A 21,737-nucleotide genomic window follows, 5' to 3' on the forward strand; every position below is an offset into this window, starting at 1 on the left:
CACAGTTTCTAACAGTGAGAACAATTAAATAGTGGAACATCTTGTCTTCAGAGGTTCTGAATGCTCCATCATTGGAGGCTTTTAAGAAGGGACTGGACAACTAATTGTCTGAAATGGAATATGGTATCCCGCTTGTGCAGTAGGTTGGACTAGACGAACTCTAAGGTCTATTCCAACTCTGTTTTTCTGTTATTATTATTTTCTTCTGAAATGATTTTTACCTTGGATAGTTATATAAAAGGCAAATGTCCCTGTTTTCAATTCAATTTATACATGCTCCATATTGTGGCACAAAAAGTACAGAAACAAGAACTCATTTCAACCTAGAATCCAAAGGTAGAGATATTGGTAAATAATTACCCTGTATTGATAACAGTAAAAGAACAAATTGATTTTTTTTTAAAGGATCATAGAAAATATGTTATTTAAATGTGATTGGGGCTCCAGTTGCCTTCTTTTTTCAATATTGTCTCATTGAAACCGTTTCTGGGAGTTTTGAAGAGGAAAATAACTCAGAAGAGGATGGAGCTGACATGGACAGGAGTTGCGCTTCTTCTCTGTATACTTTTCACTCTTGTCTCATATTTCCAAATGTACAAGAGAAAAGGGCAGCTGCCCCCTGGACCTGCTCCATGGCCTATTTTGGGGAACCTCTTTCAGCGAGATGTACTACCTTTGTATAAACATTCTCAAAAGGTAAGGCTAGTTAACTCTTGTACTTCTTCAAAGTTTCTGACCTTTGAAAGATATTTATAGCTTCTTTAATTGCATTAGCTTGATTTATTTTATAAAGAACAATTTTATTTGTGGCTCATTTCTTCAAAGGGAATTGTAATATAAAGTCACCTTGTAGCAATCTGATAAACCAGCAATGGAGGTTTCAAAGTTCATTAAAACATATAGTAACAAGAAAAACTTTAGAAAAAATAAATCTATGAGCCTCAAAATTGTATCATTTGGATTACCGGTAGCATCAAATTCACTGAAAATTCCATTTGATTCCAGATTGTTGAAATGCAGATACAACCTCTGTCCTAATAAAGTTCATCTGGGCTGAAAAAAATCCAGATGATAACTAGATGCCATCAAAGACATACAGAAACACAAAGTCTTTCCTATAATATTATGGAAATCCAGTTCCTTGAAGCCAATTTAGGTTACCAGAGATAGTTTGTCTTCATGAATGGTAGCATTTTGTTCCTGCTTCCATCCTTCAAATGAATCAATTATTCTCTTCCATGCACATTTTTTTCCATCTGTAACCTTTTTTTGTAAAAATAAAATAAAATATCCAGCCTGAAATTAATTCAAAAATTAGAAGAATATGGCAAAGTGGCAGGACTAAAGATCAATGAAGACAAAATGTTTGAATGTTTATTTTATTTATATGCCACCCTTTTCCCCCAAAGGGGACTCAGGGCGGCTCACAACTCAAACCAGGGAAGGGGGGGATACATACAAAATTAAAAACGACACAAAACAATGCATAATTTAAAACACATGATAGTCATACCATTCGAGATGGGGCAACGGTTCTGTAGCCCGAGTCCTGTCGGAACAGCCAGGTTTTAAGGGCTTTGCGGAAGGCCTGGAGGGTGGTGAGGGTTCGAATCTCCACGGGGAGTTCGTTCCAGAGGGTCGGAGCAGCCACAGAGAAGGCTCTCCTCTGGGTAGTCGCCAGTCGACACTGGCCGGCGGATGGAATTCGGAGGAGGCCTAATCTGTGGGATCTAATCAGTCTAGTGGAGGTAATTGGCAGCAGGCGGTCTCTCAAGTATCCAAGTCCAATACCATGAAGGGCTTTATAAGTGACGACTAGCGCCTTGAAGCGTATCCGGAGACCAATAGGCAGCCAGTGCAGCTCGCGGAGGATAGGTGTTACGTGGGTGAACCGAGGTGCACCCACGATCGCTCGCGCGGCTGCATTCTGGACAAGCTGGAGTCGCCGAATGCTCTTCAAGGGCTGCCCCATGTAGACCACGTTGCAGTAGTCCAGTCTAGAGGTCACAAGGGCGCGATTGACTGTTGTGAGGGCCTCCCGGTTGAGGTAGGGACGCAACTGGTGCACCAGGCGAACCTGGGCAAATGGCCCCTGGTCAAAGCCGACAAGTGGTGTTCAAAAGTCAGCTGTGGGTCCAGGAGGACTCCCAAATTGCGAACCCTGTCTGAGGGGCATACTGTTTGACCCCCCAGCCTGAGAGATGGAACACTTGGCCAATTAGTAGGAGGGAAACACACCAGCCACTCGGTCTTATCCGGATTGAGTACAAGCTTGTTAACCCCCTCCAGTCCCTAACAGCCTCAAGGCCCTGGCACATCATGTCAACCGCTTCACTGAGTTGGGCATGGGGCGGACAGATACAGCTGCGTATCGTCCGCATAATGATGGTATTTTATCCCGTGCCGTCGAATGATCTCACCCAGCGGCTTCATGTAGATATTAAACAGGAGGGGGGACAGGACCGAACCCTGTGGCACCCCATAATTCAGGGGCCTAGGGGTCGATCTCTGCCCTCCGACCAACACCGACTGCGACCTGTCCGAGAGGTAAGAGGAGAACCACCGTAGGACAGTGCCTCCCACACCCACCTCCTGCAGTCGTCGCAGAAGGATACCATGGTCGATGGTATCGAAAGCCACTGAGAGGTCAAGGAGCACTAGGACGGAGGCATAACCTCTATCCCTGGCTCTCCAGAGATCATCGATCAATGCGACCAAAGCGGTTTCCGTGCTGTAGCCAGGCCTAAATCCCGGAAGGGATCTAGATAATCGGTTTCCTCCAAGGACCGCCGGAGCTGAAAGGCTACCACCTTCTCAACAACCTTCCCCACAAAGGGGAGGTTGGAGACTGGACGATAGTTGTTTAAGACAGCTGGATCCAAAGATGGCTTCTTCAGAAGGGGTCTCACCACCACCGCCTTTAGAGTGGGGGAAAAGAACCTCTCCCGAAGGGAGGCGGTAACAACTGCCTGGATCCAACCCCGTGTCACCTCCCTGCTGTTAGCGACCAGCCAGGAGGCGCACGGGTCCAGCACACATGTGGAGACACTTACAGCTCCCATGGCCTTGTCCATATCCTCAGGGGTAACAACTTGAAAATCAATCCAGTGATGTCCTGCCAGATTCTCCCTGGTGCCTCAGCTGGCTCTGCGCAATTGGAGTCCAGGTCTGTCCGAAGCCGAGCAACTTTATCCGCGAGGAATTGGACGTAATCCTCAGCTCTGTCTTGCAAAGGATCGCTCGTATCCCTCCTATTTAGGAGGGAATGGGTTATCCTGAACAAGGCGGCTGGGCGCGACTCAGCGGAAGCAATCAGAGAGGCAATGTGTGTTCTTTTAGTCGTCCTAATTGCCCGGAGGTAAGCTCTGATGCTGGATGTTAAAAGTGCTCGGTCTGACTCAGACTTACTGGATCTCCATCGTTGCTCTAGGCATCTCTTTCGGCGCTTCATCTCCCGGAGTTCCTCAGTAAACCAAGGAGCCCTCCTGGATCCACTGCCTCGGATCGGCCGTAAAGGCGCAATCTGGTTAAGAGCCCCTGCCGCTGCTGAATTCCAAGCAGCAACCAGAGTCTCCGCCGGACTGTGGGCGAGGGTATCAGGAACAACACCAAGCTCCATCTGAAAGCCCAAAGGGTCCATAAGTCGCCTGGGGTGGAACCACCTAATCGGTTCCTCCTCCCTACAGTGGGGGTTTGGTCTCCGAAAGTCAAGCCTCAGTAGGTAGTGGTCCGACCATAACAGGGGTAAGATCTCGCTACCCCTCAAACCAAGATCACAACTCCACTGCTCCGAGAGGAATACGAGGTCGAGCATGTGACCCGCCGAGTGAGTCGGGCCCCAAATTACTTGGGCCAAGCCCATGGCTGTCATGGAAGCCATGAACTCCTGCGCTCCATCAGAGTGTTCACCGAGCGAAGGCAAATTGAAATCCTCCAGAACCATAAGCCTGGGAAACTCAATTGCCAGCTCGGCTACTGACTCGAGGAGCGAGGGGAGGGCTGCTGCAACGCTGTTGGGAGGCAGGTACGTTAACAGCAAGCCCACTTGACCCTTGAGGTCCAACTTCACCAGCAGGGACTCACACCCGACAAGCTCCGGAGCAGGGATCCTACGAGGTACTAGAGACTCTGGGATAACAATAGCCACACACCCACCCTTTTTCTGGGATCGCGGCTGATGAAGCACCTGAAAACCCTCTGGGCACATCTCTACAAGGGGGACTCCTCCCTCCGGGCCCAGCCAGGTTTCAGTAATACATGCCAGGTCTGCCCTCTCGTCTAAAATTAGGTCCCGGATGAGGAGAGCCTTATGAACTACAGACCTGGCATTTAGCGACAGCAGCCTGAGACCAGGGTCCTGATTACTCGCACCATCTGGCCTTGGAGTGGGACTCATAGGGCTGGAAGGAGGGATCTCTGTAACGTAGCGAGCCCTCCTTCCCCAGTAATGGCCAGCCCTAAAATCCCCACCATATCTGCCCCTCCCTGTTAAGACCATAATGCTCTGGCCCACTCCCGTATCTGTAGTCTCTCCACCCACCCCTATAGCCCCTGTGTTTCCCGACAGGCCCTTCGAATCAGTCATCCTCTCACACAAACACAGCCACTCATCCATGCATTCCCCACATAGGTCAATTAAAACACAAAAAATACAACAGTAATGAAGTTAAAAAAGTGGGTACAGTCATCAATCAGACATACCATTCACACCACATTCCTAAAAATTTCCCCCCCTCCGGTAGGCTGAAAAGGTCCCAAGAGTCTAAGGTGGTTGAGGGGAGCAGAAGGCCTTCTTATGCGCAGTGGGCATCCCCATTTGTCCAAAAACCAAGGCACTATGATAGATGAAATTAAATAAGTGCTGTTCAAGATGGTATTGGTATTCCTAGGGCAGTTGCAGCTAGTAATAGTCAAAGCAGCTGGGGCTGAGATAGCACGTCCAGAGGCCCTGGGAATGTTGTGTTCTTATGGTTAATTTCTTTATTCACATTTTTTTTCTTTTAAGTCTTGTCTTGCACTCCCTTCCCCCCATTGTTGTAAGCCGCCCTGAGTCCCCTCAGGGAAAAGGGCAGCATATAAATGCTCATTAAAATAAAATAAAAAATCAAATTATGGTTAGGCAAAACTTAATGTTTAAAAGCACAGCTGGAGAAGGACCAGATGACCAGCAAGGGAAGTAGACAAAAGCTCCACAATATTGATGACAGGCTGTATGAGAAACTCTCCCAGTCCACCAGGGGAAGAAGTCCAAACAAACAGAGCTCAGGAGAGAACGAGGGCAGTGATAATACAAAGGCTGAGCCACAGGGGGAGGGGAGGGGGAGGCATCCGGAAGGGCTATGGTGGTGGCAATTGTAGTCAGCCGCCCAATTCTCTACGGGCGCCCAGATTGTTTTCTCCCCCTCTGGAGCAGAGGCAGTCCAGGAAAGTCCCTAGGGGTTCAGCAAACCGGGCGGGTACCGTCGAAAGATGTTGCAGGCACCCAGGGATGGAAAGAAACTCTGCCATCATCTGCCCGCCGCCTGCAGCAGCAACAGCAAGCAGTGAAGGAGCCGCACCAGAGAGACAAGGGGGTGGGGGGGAGGCGGTCTGGGGAAACTGTAGTGGCGGCAGCAAAACCAGCTGCCCTGTCCCGACCACTTTGCCGTTGGAGTACAGCCGCCCATTCCTCAGGGCGAGGCGCAAGCTGCCTCATGTAGCACACCGCCCAGAGCAGTCAAACACAAGCCCCGAACCCAGGGTCTCACCGGCAGCGCTGCGCAGCTGAGAAAAAACGCCTGCTGCTCGCCCGCTGTTTTCAACACCGCCGAGGCCAGAATGGGATCACAAAAACCGTCCAGGGGCCGTCCAGCAGCAGCCCCCCCATGTAAGCAGATGCCTCTTCGGCTTGCCCAGTAGTTAATCTCCTGCCAGGACTCCTTTTCGCTGATCGCCGGGATCTCAATCCGCAGATTATTCGTTCTTTTCGTTCTTTGTAAGCCCAGCGTTTAGCTTGGGCAGCCATTTTCCCATCCTGCACATGTGCAGAACTCAGACTTACTGGATCTCCAAAACAAAAATGATAACCAAGAACATGACAAAAAAGCAAGAAGGAACTGGAAGTAGCAACCAGAATGCAAATTACTAAGAAAGTGAAATACTTGGGGATCTGGGTGTCAGCAAAATATTCCACAATTAAAGACAATAATTATAATAAATTGGTGATACAAATAAAGAAAGATTTAGAAAATTGGAAAAATATTCAGTTATCACTCATGGGATGTATAGCGACAATTAAAATGAATATTTTGCCAAGAATCTTTTTTATTCCTGATTCAAGCAGCTCCTATTAAAAATTCTTTCAAAAAAATTCTTTCAAAAATTAAAATAACCGCTAGGTTCATTTGGCAGGGATGAAGAGCGAGGATTAAACTAAAGTCAATGCAAGACAGGAAGGAGAGGGGCGGCTTAGCATTACCGAATTGGGATTTATACGCATCAGCAGTAACAATAACATTGGTGAAGGATTGGGTAGAGCTAAAGAATAAAAGAATTTTGACCTTAGAAGGCCATGATTTGCAAACAGGCTGACATACATTCCTGTGGGATGACAAAAATGAAATGCAGAAATACTTTCAAAATCATTTAATCAGAAGAGCGTTATTGCAAAAATGGCTCAAAATCAAAAAAATCCACTATGTGAAAATCCCAAATTGGTTATCACCAACAAAAGGATGACTCACCCAAATTTTATAGATTTGAACAAAATGCTAAGATTCAGAGACTTAATTGATAGACAGGGACATTTAAAAACAATTGAAGAATTGGCAGATCAGAACATGAAAGTTGACTGGCTAACTTACCTCCAAATCAAAACTAAATACAATAAAGATACTAAATTATATGACATCAAAACAGAACCACACAAATTGGATAAAATTATTCAAAGCTCAGATAGAAAGATGATAGGGAGAATATATAAATTCCTCCTGAAGTATAAAATGGAAGAGGAAATTATGAAAGAACAAATGATAAAATGGGCGCAGAACTTTGGCTATAATATTGAATTAGACAAATGGGAAAAATTTTGGGGAACAAACTTAAAAATGACACTATCAGTTGCATACAAGGAAAACCAGTACAAAATGTTTTACAGATGGCACCTGGCACCAACAAGGTTAGCTAAAATCTTAACAAATACCTCCCCACAATGTTGGAGATGCGAATCAATACACTGAACATATTACCATTTATGGTGGACCTGTGAGGAGGCTAAATTTTTTTTGGAAAAGGATCAAAAATTGGCTGGAGGCAATAACAGGGGTTAAAATAGAATGGAAACCTGAAGTATTTTTATTAGGAATAATGTCTGCGAAATACAAAAAAGAAATCCAGTATTTAATACTACATATAATTACGGCAGCAATGATTGCCTTTGCTCAGAAATGGAAAAACAAATTAATTCCAAATGAAGATGAAATAATAAGAAAGGTTATGGATTGTGCTGAAATGGACAAACTAACTAAAGAAATCCAGGGAAAAGAAGAATCAGAATTCTACCAGATAAGGGATAAATGGTATAGGTGGATGGAGGAAAGAAACAAGAATCAATGAAGGAATATAACAAAACTCAAAAAATAATAGTATCAGTAAAATAAGAGAGTTAAGAATGGTGAAATCCAAATGAAATACAATAGAAAAAAAATAATATAAGGTGAGTGGTATCGATTGATAATTGTTATTAGAACGAACAGGAAGCTCCTGTTCATATTGTATCGTGTAAATGTGGTGTACATCTAGGTTTTGGGTGTGTGTGTTTTACATGTTTCTTAATTAAAAATAAAATAAAATAGTCCATTAGTATACTTCTACATCAGTGGCCCTTTGCAATATGATTCCTTGTACATTGTTTGAAGCACTCCTATATATTCTTTCCTTATATCCACATTCCATTCAGTCTGTTGGGAAATTGATGTACACTATATGTTGTTATTTTTCATGAAATATGTTAATTTTTATTTTTGCAATAATTTTACATTCACGCTTAGATTTTTCACTTCTTTCCTTTTCTTCTGAGTCCATTTTGTCATGGCCTGTGCTTTCTTTATTTATAGCAATAGCACTTATAATTATATACTGTTTCACTATGCTTTACAGCCCTCTCTAGTGGTTTACAGAGTCAGCACATTGCCCCCGCAATTTGGGTCCCCATTTTACTACCTCAGAAGGATGGAAGGCTGAGTCAACCTGGAGCCTGGTGAGATTAGATCTGCCAAATTGCAGTCAGCTAGCAGTCAGCAGAAATAGCCTGCAGTACTGCATTCTAACCAATGTGCCACCGCAGCTCCTAATGCCAGAATGGTGAACTTATGGCATGAGTGCCACAGGTGCCACGCAGAGCCATTTAACAGGGCACGGAAGATGTTGCCGTGTCAGCTGACTTCAGCTTTTTTTAAAGCCATTTTTCACCCACCCCAGGCTCCAGAGGCTTTATAGGTGCTTGGGGAGAGTGAAAAAAAGTGAAAAGCCCTGCCCCCCACCCCCAGAGCGCAAAAAACAGTTCTATGGGCAAACCGGAAGTTCGGGAATGATCCTACAAGCAGGGTAGTTTTTAGTCCTCCAAAGGCTTCAGGAAAGCTCCTAATCGCTGTCCTAATTAATGTATGAATCAAATATATCAATGGCAGACTTTTGAGCATTACAGAAAGATAATTCTTACATTTTGAAAAGTCAGTTCAACCTGGGCCTATTCCTTTTCTGTTTCAAATTTTTATTAGTTTATCAAAATATAAAATACAAAATAAAAATAATGGGCAACTAGAGGAAGGAAAAAGAAAATGAAAGTTAAAGGGGGAAAAGAAAAAAAAAGTATCAACTTCTGACTTTTTAGCACAGTAGAAGATAACATTACAGCCGCTTTAACTTTTTCTTTTTGCACATTAGAACACACTACTTATTTCTATAACAACAATCTACTTAGTCAGCAAAACCAAAATCAAAGTGTCATTTTTTTTTCATCACATGGATAAAATCCAGAAGTTATTTCTAAATGAAAAAAAAACATAATTAATTATATTATCTTCTTTGAACAAAGCAATCAATTTAAACATCTCTGCTTTTTCTTCCTTGCTGTTGAAGCAGTGCAGAGTGCAGAGAAGATCAACAAAGATGATCAGGGGAATGTAGGCTAAAACATAAAAAGAACGGTTGCTGGGATTGGGTATATTTAATTTAATGAAAAGGACTGGGGTAACACGATAGTAGTGTTCCAATACCTCAGGGGCTGCCACAAGGAAGAGGGAGTCAAGCTATTCTCTAATGCACCTGAAGGCAGGACAAGAAGCAATGGATGGAAACTAATAAAGGAGAGTAGCAACCAAGAACTAAGGAGAAATTTTCTGACAGAACAATTAATCAGTGAAAAACTTTCCTCCAAAGTTGTGAATGGTCCAACACTGGAAATTTTTTAAAATAGCTTGAACAATCATTTGTCTGAAGTAATATAGGGCTCAGGCAGGAACCAGGGTGTCAAACTTGTGACAAGACGTTGTCATCATGTGATGTATTGCAACTTTCCCCCCTTTGTTAAACCAGGGGTAGGCATTTCCAGTGCAAGACACATTTTATTTGCAGGCCCCGTGGTATAGTATTTCCTGCCTGAGCAGGGGGTTGGACTAGAGAACCTCCAAGATCACTCCCAACTCTGTTATTCCGTTTACTAATATTTCTGTTTCCACTTAATAATTTTTGTAAATTGGGACTTCCGGTGACGTCATTGGCTATGGCGGCAGGCTTGGAAATCGCTCCGTAGCCTAGCTGACAACCAGGTGTCTGGCAGCATAAAGAGCAGTCGTTCGCTGGTCTTGGAGGGACTCAGCGAAGAACAGAGGTGCTTCTCTGCAGGCGGGGGGAGGTGCGATCTCCTCGGCAAGACAGAGGAGCCCTGATCCCAGACGTCTGGAGAAGGACGCATGGCGGTCCCAGCCATGACACAGCACTTTTGTTTGGCGTAGGATTTTCGGAGTGAATCTGGACACCCTAATTTTTTTTGAAGAGTAAGTTGGATTTACTATTTCGTTACTGCATCTCTGGCAATCTTTTCCCCCCCTCTTTGATGGGACTTTTAGCGGCAATTAAGACAAACAGGAGCAAATGAACTAACAATTGAAGACAGATTTACATCATAAAGAGTCATCGAAGGCGGCCTAGGTTGGTGGAAACAGAGAAGAGGGAAGTTTTTTTACCCTGAGGCATAGCTGATAGTAATCAGCCGACTTGTTCTGCCTGCTCCCAAGATTTTTGGAAAACTTTTGTGCTGTTATAGGAGGAGGCTTAAGGCTCCACTTGAGACAGTCAATATTATATCCACTGTGCGCATTGTTTTCTCTTTTCCTCTTTTGGAGCTGGAGTTGGACACTTGAAAGGGGAACACTTCGAGCTGAACCTTTTTTCTTTTTTATTCTCTTCTCTTTGAGGTTTGATTTTTTTGTGTTGATGTATTTTCCCCCCCCTTCTTTCCTTTCTTCCTGATATGAGCCCCCTCCTGTACCTTTTTTAGATCTCTCTATGGGACTATATTTATATATATTTTTCCGTATAGATAGCAGCAAAGTAAGTTGGAACATTGCTTAAACTGGTAGCAGATAGCTTATGAAGCAGTGGGATATTCTTAACTTAATTGATATGAGCTGGGCAAAGGGGGAAAAAAAACCTCGGCATTACCTACTCAGCCGTCCCCATCTACAACCCCTCCAATAACACACAGAACTTTAGACAATATGGCAGGGGTAGAGAAGGCACCCACATTGCAAAACATACAGACAACTTTGCTATCGATACAAAATAATATGGCTAGGAATCAAGAGATCACCGAAAAATCCCTGGCCGACATTAAAAATGAAATGGGAGACATGAGGGGTGAAATGAAACAGCTGTATTCACAGCAAAAGGAGATTTGGGCAAAAATGGAGAAACAGGAGGGTCAAATTCAAGAGTTAGGAGTAAAAATGAAGGAAAGTGAAGAGAATATGGCGAGGTGGGAGATGAGGCAGCTACATATTAATAGAAGGTTGGAAGATGAGATTGCTATGTTGGAATTAGAAAAGTCAGCCTTCTTTCTCAGATTTCAAAATATTCCAGAGGAAAGAGGGGAGAAACTGAAGGAAATTATGGTGGAGATGATAGCAGGGATCACCCAGAAAGATAAGTTGTTGATACAGAGTGACATCAATGACGTATATAGAGTCTATACTTCCTATACTAGGAGACAGAAACTGCCACGTGAAGTGCACGTGAGGTTTACTAAACGATCCCTGAGAGAAGAAATTTACCAGAAGGCACGTGACCAGAATACCATGTATGCGGGGGAAATGGTCATAGTACTAAAACAGATACCAAGAAGAGTGAGGGAAAGGAGGCAGAAATATCAGGACCTAACAACACAATTGAGGAAACTTCAGGTGATGTATAGGTGGCTTTTCCCAGAAGGGTTATCTTTTCTCTGGCAAGGCCAGAGGTTTCGGATTGAATCATTGCAAGATGCACAAGACTTTATGGAAAGCCAGTTGAAGAAGGGAACTCAGAATAACAATGGAGAATTGGACAACAAGAGCCGAGGAGAGGAGCGAAAGAATAGTGTCCCGGGAGATGAGAAAGGGGGAAATGAGAAACAAAGGAGAGATGAGAGACCACAAACGAGGCAAACAACGAAAGCTAAAGCCTTAAACAAATAAACATGGCGGATGAACTCCGCTTAATTTCCTTAAATATAAATGGTTTGAATTCACTAAGAAAGAGAAATAAAATACTGAATGCTCTATTTGAATTGTGATTTAACATGCTTGCAAGAAGTACATATAGCGAACCACCAGCAAAATGTGTTGTATTACCCCCGGCTGGGTATAATGTATACAAGTTTAGCAGATGAAAAGAAAAGGGGCATTGTGTTGTATGTTAAAGACCATATCGATTCTAAATTGGTGTATACGGATGGGGAGGGTAGAATCTTAATGGTCGAATTGAAATTTGGTCGATATAAAATTTTGCTGGTGGCCATATACGCACCGAATGACAGCCAAAGTACTTTCTTTAGAAAGTTGCATTTAAAAATTGCAGAGTTAGGCTATGATCATATATGTGTGGTGGGTGATTATAATGCGGTGGCAGATAGGACAATGGATTATAACCCAGGAAACATCCAAAAGGGGGAGGGGAATTAAGAGAAAGGAGGAGAGTTCTCCCCAAAACCTTTGAAGACATGAGGGAGGAATATGAATTAAAGGATGTATGGCGTGAACTCCACCCACAGAAACAACAATTTACTTTCTTTTCACATAGACATCAATCCTGTTCTAGGATCGACATGGCCTGGTTGACACCAGAAATTGGGGATTTGATTAAGGAAGCAGCAATTGAGGTTAATACCTGGGTCGATCATAATCCACTCTTATTGGTGTGGGAAGGAGTAAGGCAGGGGAGGAAGAGAAGGTGGATGTTGAATACAGAGATAGTGAAAGAACAAGAATTTCAGCAAATGTTTAAAAGGGAAATGAGGTTTTTTTTTAAAGAAAATAGGAAAGGAGTAACCCCACAAATACTTTGGGATACGGCCAAGGCTTATATGAGAGGCCTAGCTATTAAACATACAACAGGCACACACAGGAAAAAATTAGAAGAGAGGGCAAAATGGGTAGCTAAACTGGAAGTGGTAGAAAAAGCCTTGCAACAGAACCCACTAGATGATAGGAAAAAAGAAGAAATGGCTAGAATTCAGCACGGGATGTCTCTTCTAGACCAGGAGGATGTCGTTCGGAAACTTAGGGGGATTAAGCAAAACTTTTTTGAGCATGCTAACAAACCGGGTCGTTGGCTCTCTTATAGACTTCGAAAAGAAAGAGAGAGCAGACGTATAGCTCAACTGCAGAATAGTAAAGGGGAATTAGTAGAAACCAAGGGGGAGAAACAGGAAATTATCCAAGGTTTTTTTCAGCAACTATATAGTAGGGAAGAAGTTTCTGAGGACCAAATTAAGGAATTTTTAGACAATGCAAATCTACCCAAGATCTCAAATGAAGCAAAAGGGGTACTGAACCAAAAGATAACAATAGATGAATTAGAAAAGGCAGTCAAAAAAATGGAAAACAACAAAACTCCTGGCATGGATGGCTTGCCATTTGAAATCTATAAATCTTTTTGGGAAATTTTAGGACAAGAGATGATAGTAATATTTAATGCTGTCTTGACGGATTCTATCGCACCAAAATCATGGGCCGAGACTTATATAACCCTTTTGCCTAAAGCTGGAGCTGACCGCACCCAAATTAAAAACTATAGGCCCATTTCACTTTTGAATGTGAATTATAAAATCTTTGCAGCTATACTGGCAGATAGACTTAAATTGTTCCTTAACAAATTTATACACCCTGATCAGAACGGCTTCCTGCCGTCAAGGCATTTGAAAGATAATGTTAGAATTATTTTGGATGCCTTAGAATATTATGAAGCTCGGCCGGATAAACAAGTGGCCTTTATGTTTCTTGATGCACAAAAGGCTTTTGATCGGGTAAATTGGAACTTTATGTTGTCACAACTAGAAAATATGAAGTTTGGAGAAAGCTTCTTAAATGCAATTCGGGCAATTTATGTACGACAAACCGCAACATTATTGGTAAATGGAGAAGAGGCGGGTGATATTGAGATTGGTAAAGGCACAAGACAAGGATGCCCGTTATCCCCCCTACTGTTCATCCTCACATTAGAACCCCTTCTTAGAATAGTGAGAAGTGACACACAAATTAAAGGGTTACGAGCTAAAGCTCAGGAATTTAAGGTCCAGGCTTTCGCCGATGACCTTGTTTTTATCCTGGAGGATCCTATGGCTTCTGGGATACAACTTTTACATAAAATAGAGGAGTACGGTAGGATAGCGGGGCTACGTATAAACAAAGAGAAGACAAAACTGTTAATTAAGAATATGACTCTGAACCAGAAAAGGGAAGTACAAAGCCTGTTAGGGATCAACATGGCCCACAAAGTACAATACTTGGGAATTTGGCTCACGGAGAGATGCTCCTCTATCAAGGTAGATAACTATATGAAATTGCTACAGCAGGTATCTAAAGATATGACTAATTGGAGTGGTAAACAACTGTCTCTGATGGGCAGGATTGCGACAGTCAAGACATATATATTACCAAAATTTTTGTTTCTGTTTCAAACGGCACCAACTAAATTGGACAAAAATTTTTTAAAATCTTTGGAGACAATAGTGACTCAATTTATATGGCAAGGCAAGAAAGCACGAATTAAAGCCCAAATATTGCAAAAACGTAGAGAACTGGGAGGCTTCGGAGTACCCAACTGGGAAGCATACTATAACGCAGCAATCATGACATGGGTGAAAGATTGGGTGATGTTGAGTAGAAGGTGCCTATTGGCTATAGAGGGACATGACCTCCCTCAGGGATGGCATGCCTCCCTCTGGCAAGAAAGAGACACCCCCCCCATAGGTATTTCATGGGACATTATATTCGGAAGATTTTGATGGGGGTCTGGGAAAAGATGAGGAAAAAATACTATCTTAGGGTTCCGTGCTGGTTGGCACCATTAGAGGCCTTAACGCATCCCAGTGTATTTAATTGGACAAGAAACATAACATATAAAGACATCATGACAGAAGATGGCAACATGAAAACAAAGATGGAATTAGAGCAGCAGGGCAGAAATTTGGAATGGTGGGAATATTTACAGGTTAGAAACAGGTTTAAAAGTTTTGGGATCTACCCAAACCCTCAGGGGCTAGATAAGATTTTGTTTGGAGGAGACAAGAAAATGTTATCGAAGATTTACCAATTTTTGACCTGCCAAGATGCTAATGAAGAGATGGACAAAAGCCTTCTAATAGCATGGGAGAGAAACCTTGGCTATGAAATTGAAATGGGCAAATGGTGGGATCTATGGAGTAAGACCATTAAACTTACAATATCTACAGCATTCAAAGAAAACATATACAAGATGGTTTATAGGTGGCACTTCCCCCCAACGAGGTTAGCCAAGATGTTCCCTGGGTTATCTCCATTGTGTTGGAAATGTGGAAGAAAGGATGGCACATTCTACCATATTTGGTGGTCCTGTACTGAGGCCACAAAATATTGGAAAAGAATTAAAAAATGGCTAAAAGAGGTTACCGGGGCAAACATGGAATGGAGACCCGAGAACCTTCTACTAAGCATTAAACCAGAAAACATAAGCAGTTCAATATGGCATTTGAGCCTACATATAATTGTGGCTGCAAGAATAACTTATGCAAAATTTTGGAACTCCACTACCATACCGTCGGAAGATGCTATAATTAAAAAGATCTACGAATGTGCAGAAATGGATAGAATGACGGATTGGCTGAGGGACAAAGGAGAAACGGAACACTATCTTAGCTGGAACTTATGGTATATGTGGGCGACAAGGAGAACAGCAGGGACTTAAAATGGGGAAAGTTAAAAGTGAACATGGGTATTGTAATAGATCCCTGAACTTTGCAATGAGAAGATGTGGCTTAGAGACCTAACAATGAGGAAGGAAAGAAAAAAGTTGGGTTGTGAATGACTGTCACCGCAGGGGGGGGAGGGGAGGGGGGTTGTATGTTTAAAATTGTATTTGTATCTGTATGTTTTACGCTTTAAAAAAATGTATAACTAATGAATGCCGATACAAAAGGCTGTATATTTACTCTATATTGTTATGTATGTTTTGTCTTTTCTTATGTTGTTGTATTTTTCTTTCTGTTTTTAAAGGTAATAATGTTTAATAAAAATTATATTTAAAAAAATAAATAAATACATTGGTCTCTCTCTCAAAAAAAAATAATTTTTGTAAATTGTCACCATTTATTTTAACAAAATTCATTATATCCTTTCAAATTATTTAACCTTAAAAGGAAAAAAAGCACTTTTCCCCATCCATTTCAAAACATTAAATTTTTTTGTAAAAACATTTCTAAAATCAGTAAGTTCTAATACATCTTTTTTTAAATTTCCTCTTAACATACATACTTTCAAATTTGTTTTCAGTAATATTTCACAAGCTTTAAATATTACTCAAAAATTATATATAGAAGAAAAAACAATGTCCAAACTCATTTTATAAACACAGCACAAGCTGCATTAGAGCTTTCCTTCAATTACATAGATCAAACCAATAAACATCCAACTAATTCCAATTAAATCATTAAATTTAAATCAGTCCCTCCAAGTTAACCTCGTAGAATATTTTTTTTCTTTTTGTATACATGCATTTATAGACTCAAAACTTTTCTTTAAGATAATACATCTTTTTTATTTAAATGCTCCTTAACATTAATACTTTCCAGTACACTTTCAGTAATATTTTACAATCTTGAGGAATAACTTAAGCATTATATAAAAAAATACATTTTCAAAGTGTTATATTAACACTTTCTTTCAGTTACAAATATCAAACAGATAAAAATCCATCCTGATTCCAATAGACTCATTAAATTTAAATCATTCCCTCCAGCTTATCTTCATAGTATAACTTTTCTTCTTCTCTAGAATGTCAATCAAGTAGTTATAAACTCTTTTTATCTAGGATTTTTCAATCTTGTTAATATCAATGAAGAAAAAGTCCCAAACTTGCCTGTTAAGTTCCGGGTGATGTACGTATCTGTGACTCACCACAGTCCTTTGTTGATACAGTTCTTTGTGGTGGCTGAGCTGGAATGTCTTTAGCTGGGGTTGTCTCTGTTGGAGTCCATTCTGGCTGGTTGCAGACAGAGGTTCCGAGGCGGTCACACGGTTGATGTAGCAGCACCACGACCTGCTATCTTTGAGTGCTACCTTGTAGGAATGCAACCCAGTAACGTCCACTACCCAGGCAGGAATCCAGCAAGAGCTCCCAGCGTGGTTGTGGGTGTAGACAAGGTCACCCAGTGACAATGACTAGACCTGGCTGATCGAGTCTGCAGGGACCTTGGAGGAGTACTCTCGGTGCAGCCGGTTTAAGTTGGTCCACAGGCCATGACCCATTAGTAGTTTGGCTGGACTCCTGTTGGTGGTGGAGCTTGGTGTAACATGCTGGACCAGGAGGTACTCAGCTATCTGTGTTTGCCAGTCCCCTGGGCCCATCCTTGCCAGTGCTTCCTTTGCTGATCAGACCATCTGCTCAGCTTGCCCATTGTTAGCAATGGTGCAATCCAGTGGTGGGTTGTGGATCCTGTCACAACCGGTACACTGCACATGGGACCAGCATCCTAGTCTGGCACATGTGCTGCGCATGCATGTGCAAGCCACCACTCTGCAACACCCAGCTGCTCGGCGGAGGAGGCTCAGGCTCCACATGATGTGCACGTGTGCTCATTTGCCTGGTCACGTTATAAACACTATATATAGGGTGGGCCAAATGAACCACCATACTAATTTGATGGCTGCTGCTCCCAGCTACTAGCGGTACAGCCATACTGGGCTGTATCGCCCAGATTCCACCACTGGTGTAATCAGGGCATGACGAATACCATGACAGCTCGAACTTGCTTGATATGAGCTATGGCCTGTTGTCCAAAACGAGGATGTCTGGTAGTCCATGGGTCACAAACAGCCTTTTAAGGGTCTTGATCATTGAGTCTGAGATGATAGATTTCATGAGTACCACCTCAAGCCATTTTGAGTAAGCATCCACAACCACGATAAAAGTCTGTCCATGAAAGGCCCTGAAAAGTTAATATGCATCCTCGCTCAAGAGCTTCCAAAACTGGCTGCTGCAGCCTCTGAGGTACCACCACACAACTCCTCCAGAGTAGGCAGCTCCATTGAGCGGAGAGCTCATGTTGCTGAGATGTGGAAGGGAAGGAACTTTGTGTTAATTGGCTTCTTTGGCCACCTCCTCCACACCCAGTTGAGCACCTGGGCAATGACATGGTCCTTGGCAGAGTATGTAGCGATCTCAGTATCTTTCTTACTTGTTTAACAATGAGAAAAAAAATCCTCAAAATGGCACAGATCCTCAAAGGAATAACAGGCTGTGGCTAAATAAAATCTTTTCTAGCTTAATAAAGATTAATAGTCCTTAAAAGTGATTAAGAAATCAAAGACACAACATTTGAAAAATAAATTCCAAAAAGTGCTGCTTTTCAAATAAAGTGACACTTTATTTGAAGTAACACCTTTCAGCTGTTAACTTACCATGTTCTGAAGCTCATCTCCTGAAGCTAACTTGCAGACTGTTGCTGTATGGAAGATCGATGATTCTAGAACACTCCCTAACCCAGGAGAGTCATATAAACTAAAGGAATGTTGGTTTCTTCTGTTTAGAAGAAAAAGTGACAGTCTAGAAAAAAAATCCTTCTCAGGGAGCTCCTATGATCTCTCCGTGGGTGTGTTGTCAGTTGGTCATCTTCACCAGAAGTCCCAAGGCCTGTCCTTGACACAGCAAATAATCACTTGACCAACTTTAAGAAGCTCTCACCAAAATATTTTTCAAGCTTACTTTTACCTTTGTAACATATAACTTTTTTTTTGTTAATGATAAGAATAAAACTTCTGCATTTTGGTTCTTTTGTGCTAGTATGTCAGAAGTATAACCAAAGCAGAGTTTTATTTCGAGGAGCTCAAAGCTGTTCTCTTCAAGCTAGGTTCTATAATCCAATCCACAACAGTGATCTGCAGTCAGGGTAGGCAGAGGAGGCAGAGCCTCATCACTGTCATCATGAAAAGAAAAAAAAATTAAAAGGAAAAAGGCTGAGGTAGTTGCTGCCAGAGTCACAGTGGATGACTCTGCTTAGTGCTTAACTGTTTAAAAAAGCCTCTTAAAAAGTGCCCTCTTCAGTAGGAGGCAGGAGAACCACGTGCCTCATTTAGTCTGACTTTATGATCACTCAAGCAGAATTAAGCAAGGGTTAAAAGGCAAAAAATTCCTTATGTAGATGAGGCACTTGGTTCTCTTGGCTCCTCCTGTAGAGGGCGTTTTTTAAGAGACTTTTTTAAACAGTTAAGGAGAGGAATCCATTGAGGACTCTGGCAGCAGCTAACCCAGCCTGACCTCAGCAGCTCTTGCCTTTTTCCTTTTATATTTTTACATTTTTATGATGGCAGGCAAGAGCAGAGTTGAACTCCTCTGTGATTGTGACACAGCTGGAAAAGGTAGCTCAGGCGGGCTGCAGTATCTGAGCAAAAGAAAGAAAGTAGCTGCCAGCTGCTGGCTTTCTTTTGCCTGCCACTATGTCCGACATAGAGGTGGGCAAAAGAAAGCCAGAGGCAGGCGGCCACTTTCTTTCTGAGAAGTAGTCCCAGGGGCTCTGAAGCGAGCCGCCCCTGATGGCTGCCTCCCGTAGTGACAGGAGCAGCAGGTCCCGGTGGGGGTCAGAACCAGTGAGTCCCTGAAGGAGGCCACCAGGGCGAGCAGTTCCAGGTTGAGGTGCTCAAAGGCAGGCGAGAGGAGGTCGGTGGAGGCGGGCGGGGATGAGACGCAGGGCACACGAGCAAAGGAGGCCAGGTCGGGCAGGCCAAGCAATGGGGGAGGCGTGGCAGGCACTAGATAAATTGAAGCTCTGGCGCAGGAGGGGTGGGGAGGCTGCCAAAGACCTGCGTCTCCTCAGGGAAGTGATGAAGTGGCAGCGGGAGCTGTAGGGACACTCACTGTGCAAGTAGAACTTGTGGCACAGCTCCGTCTTGTACTCGGGGTGGCAGTTGACGGAGCGCATCTCGGACGAGCCGTGGGCGAACTGGCAGTTGGTGCGATACTTGCAGCGGCAGCTCTCAGTGAAGATGCGGCAGAGCTCAGCCTTGTAGTGGGACGACAGGGCAGGTGCGCTGGGCGGCTTGAGCAGCGGGAAGCCCCGGTGGCAGGGGCGGCTGCGGCTGGGCCGCCTTGCCTTCAGTCAGGCTGACCGAGTGGTCCAGGCGCAGCAGGGGCCATGGCTGCTCACCTTTGGGGCTCCAGAGGCTGCGCAGCAACCACACTGCCAAGTCCCTGCCGCCCGGCAGCATCGCCTTAGAGGAGCAGGCCGAGCGGCTGCAGAAGAAGGCAGAGGTGGAAGCATCCAGCTCTTCCCTCAGCGAGAGGTTGATCAGGTTCTGGTAGAGGTTCCAGACATCCAGAATGGAGCTCATTGTGCCGCCTGCTCGTGCTCCGCTCACCAAAAGCAGCACCGACAACTCCGCTTTCTTTCTTTTGCCCAGAGGCCATCTCTACACAAAAGAAAGAAAACGCCAGCCGGTCGCTGGCTTTCTTTTGCCCGCCTCTATGTCGGACATAGCAGCAGCCAAAAGAAAGCCAGAGGCAGGCTGGTGTTTTCTTTTGCCCGCCTGTCAGAACTCAGGCAGGCAAAAGAAAGAAAGTGCTTTAGACAGTGTGATTTTGGGGGAGAAGACTGCCTAACCAGCCATAAACCTCACCGCACGTCACTGATCCACAAATACCCACAAAGGCCAACATAACGTGGTCTATCACTTACCCGGTAGGAGATATATAGCATGTACTGGATCATAATTATATTGAAGTATTTTATAGGTATTAACAGTTATTGAAGTTCTGGCAAATTTAAGAAGTATTTCAAAAATACTGTTGGAAGAAATATCTTTCTGGGTTCAGTTCCAAATGGGGAAAAGACACTGGAAAACATGGAGGCTGCTTGGAAAGATGGTTTAATGGTGGACAGGATCATATGGCTTGAGCTCCTGAACAGAAAAGGGAGAAGATGCTGAGAGTGCCCTGGTTTTTTGTCCTATCTGGGTCCCACCCCAGAGCTTCCTATTCCTGTGTAAGAAATGCATTCTGATTGGTGGTCATACTTCCAGGGGTGGAGGTGGAAGCGGTCTTAGCTAACTTTGTAGGCTATCCTGAGAACCAAGCTTGTTTGAATTGCTGGCTGATGTAATTTTCACGGGTGCCTTGTAGTGAGTTTTGGTTGCTAGATGGGTATGCCTGAAGGGGGTAGATCTTTGTTATATAGAATAGACTGGCTCAGGCCTTAATGGCCCATTGAGAAAGGTGGGTGGAAGCTGAGTTTCTGACTCCTTTTTAAAGGAATTTTTCTGCTCTTTTAATATTTCCTAAAATATTTCATTATTTTATAGAGGGGTTTTAACTTCCTACAATACTTTATAATAATTTCACCAAAAATGGTTTGTCACCTAATTAACTGAATTTTCATCTAATTCTGTCCTTAGCTTGCTGAGAAATATGGACCTATATTTACTGTCTGGAATGGATCAGAACCGATGGTTGTTCTTTGTGGGTATGCCATGGTAAAAGATGCTTTGGTAGATCATTCAGAAGAATTTGCTGGGCGATCTGAAATGCCTGCTCATAAGCAATTGTTCCAAGGGAAAGGTTGGTCCCTTTTCATTTCTTCATTAGTTACTGTTTTTCTTTAATTTTCTGTAAACATTGTCTGAATGCCATTAATAATATTGATAGTTGTGAAAGATGCACTTGAAATGTCTTGTAAAGATGTAGATTTGGTCATGTTTCTTGAAAAAACTGGTCGCTTCTCAAGTCTGCTCAGATTGTTGCTCACATGCAAAATAACAACCACAACAAACAATAACAATAATTTGACCTCTAAATTGGTCCTTTGGGAAGACATACAAAGTGGTTTACCAACAAAGACACTTTTTGACTTATGTTATCCAAATTAATCTTGAATATCAACTTCATGTGCCTTCAAAATAATTTGGATTTTGAAGAAGCAGGATAGAGAAAATATTGATGCCTTTTAAGCTTTGATGTTGGAGAAGATTCCAGAGAAA

General features: G+C 43.0%; 1 protein-coding gene and 1 pseudogene across 2 annotated transcripts in view; one reads left to right on the plus strand and one right to left on the minus strand.

The window, feature by feature from the left end:
- The first annotated feature begins 436 nt into the window (after positions 1–436).
- Positions 437–21,737, plus strand: part of LOC148048124 (cytochrome P450 2C20-like) — a 42,921-nt gene continuing 21,620 nt past the window's right edge. The window contains exons 1-2 of one of the 2 annotated variants that reach the window (XM_087709806.1): positions 437–696; positions 21,156–21,318. In XM_087709806.1, the coding sequence (XP_087565932.1) occupies positions 523–696; positions 21,156–21,318 (337 nt within the window). In that variant the 5' untranslated portion in view covers positions 437–522. The remainder of the gene's footprint in view (positions 697–21,155; positions 21,319–21,737) is intronic. The other variant, XM_087709805.1, reaches the window with a different exon arrangement.
- LOC148048125 (uncharacterized) lies at positions 17,533–20,096 on the minus strand (annotated as a pseudogene).

The sequence above is a fragment of the Thamnophis sirtalis genome, unplaced genomic scaffold (assembly GCF_051295495.1).
Source record: "Thamnophis sirtalis isolate CommonGarterSnake01/CBP01778 unplaced genomic scaffold, rThaSir2_p1.2 scaffold_3, whole genome shotgun sequence".
Classification (NCBI taxonomy): domain Eukaryota; kingdom Metazoa; phylum Chordata; class Lepidosauria; order Squamata; family Natricidae; genus Thamnophis; species Thamnophis sirtalis.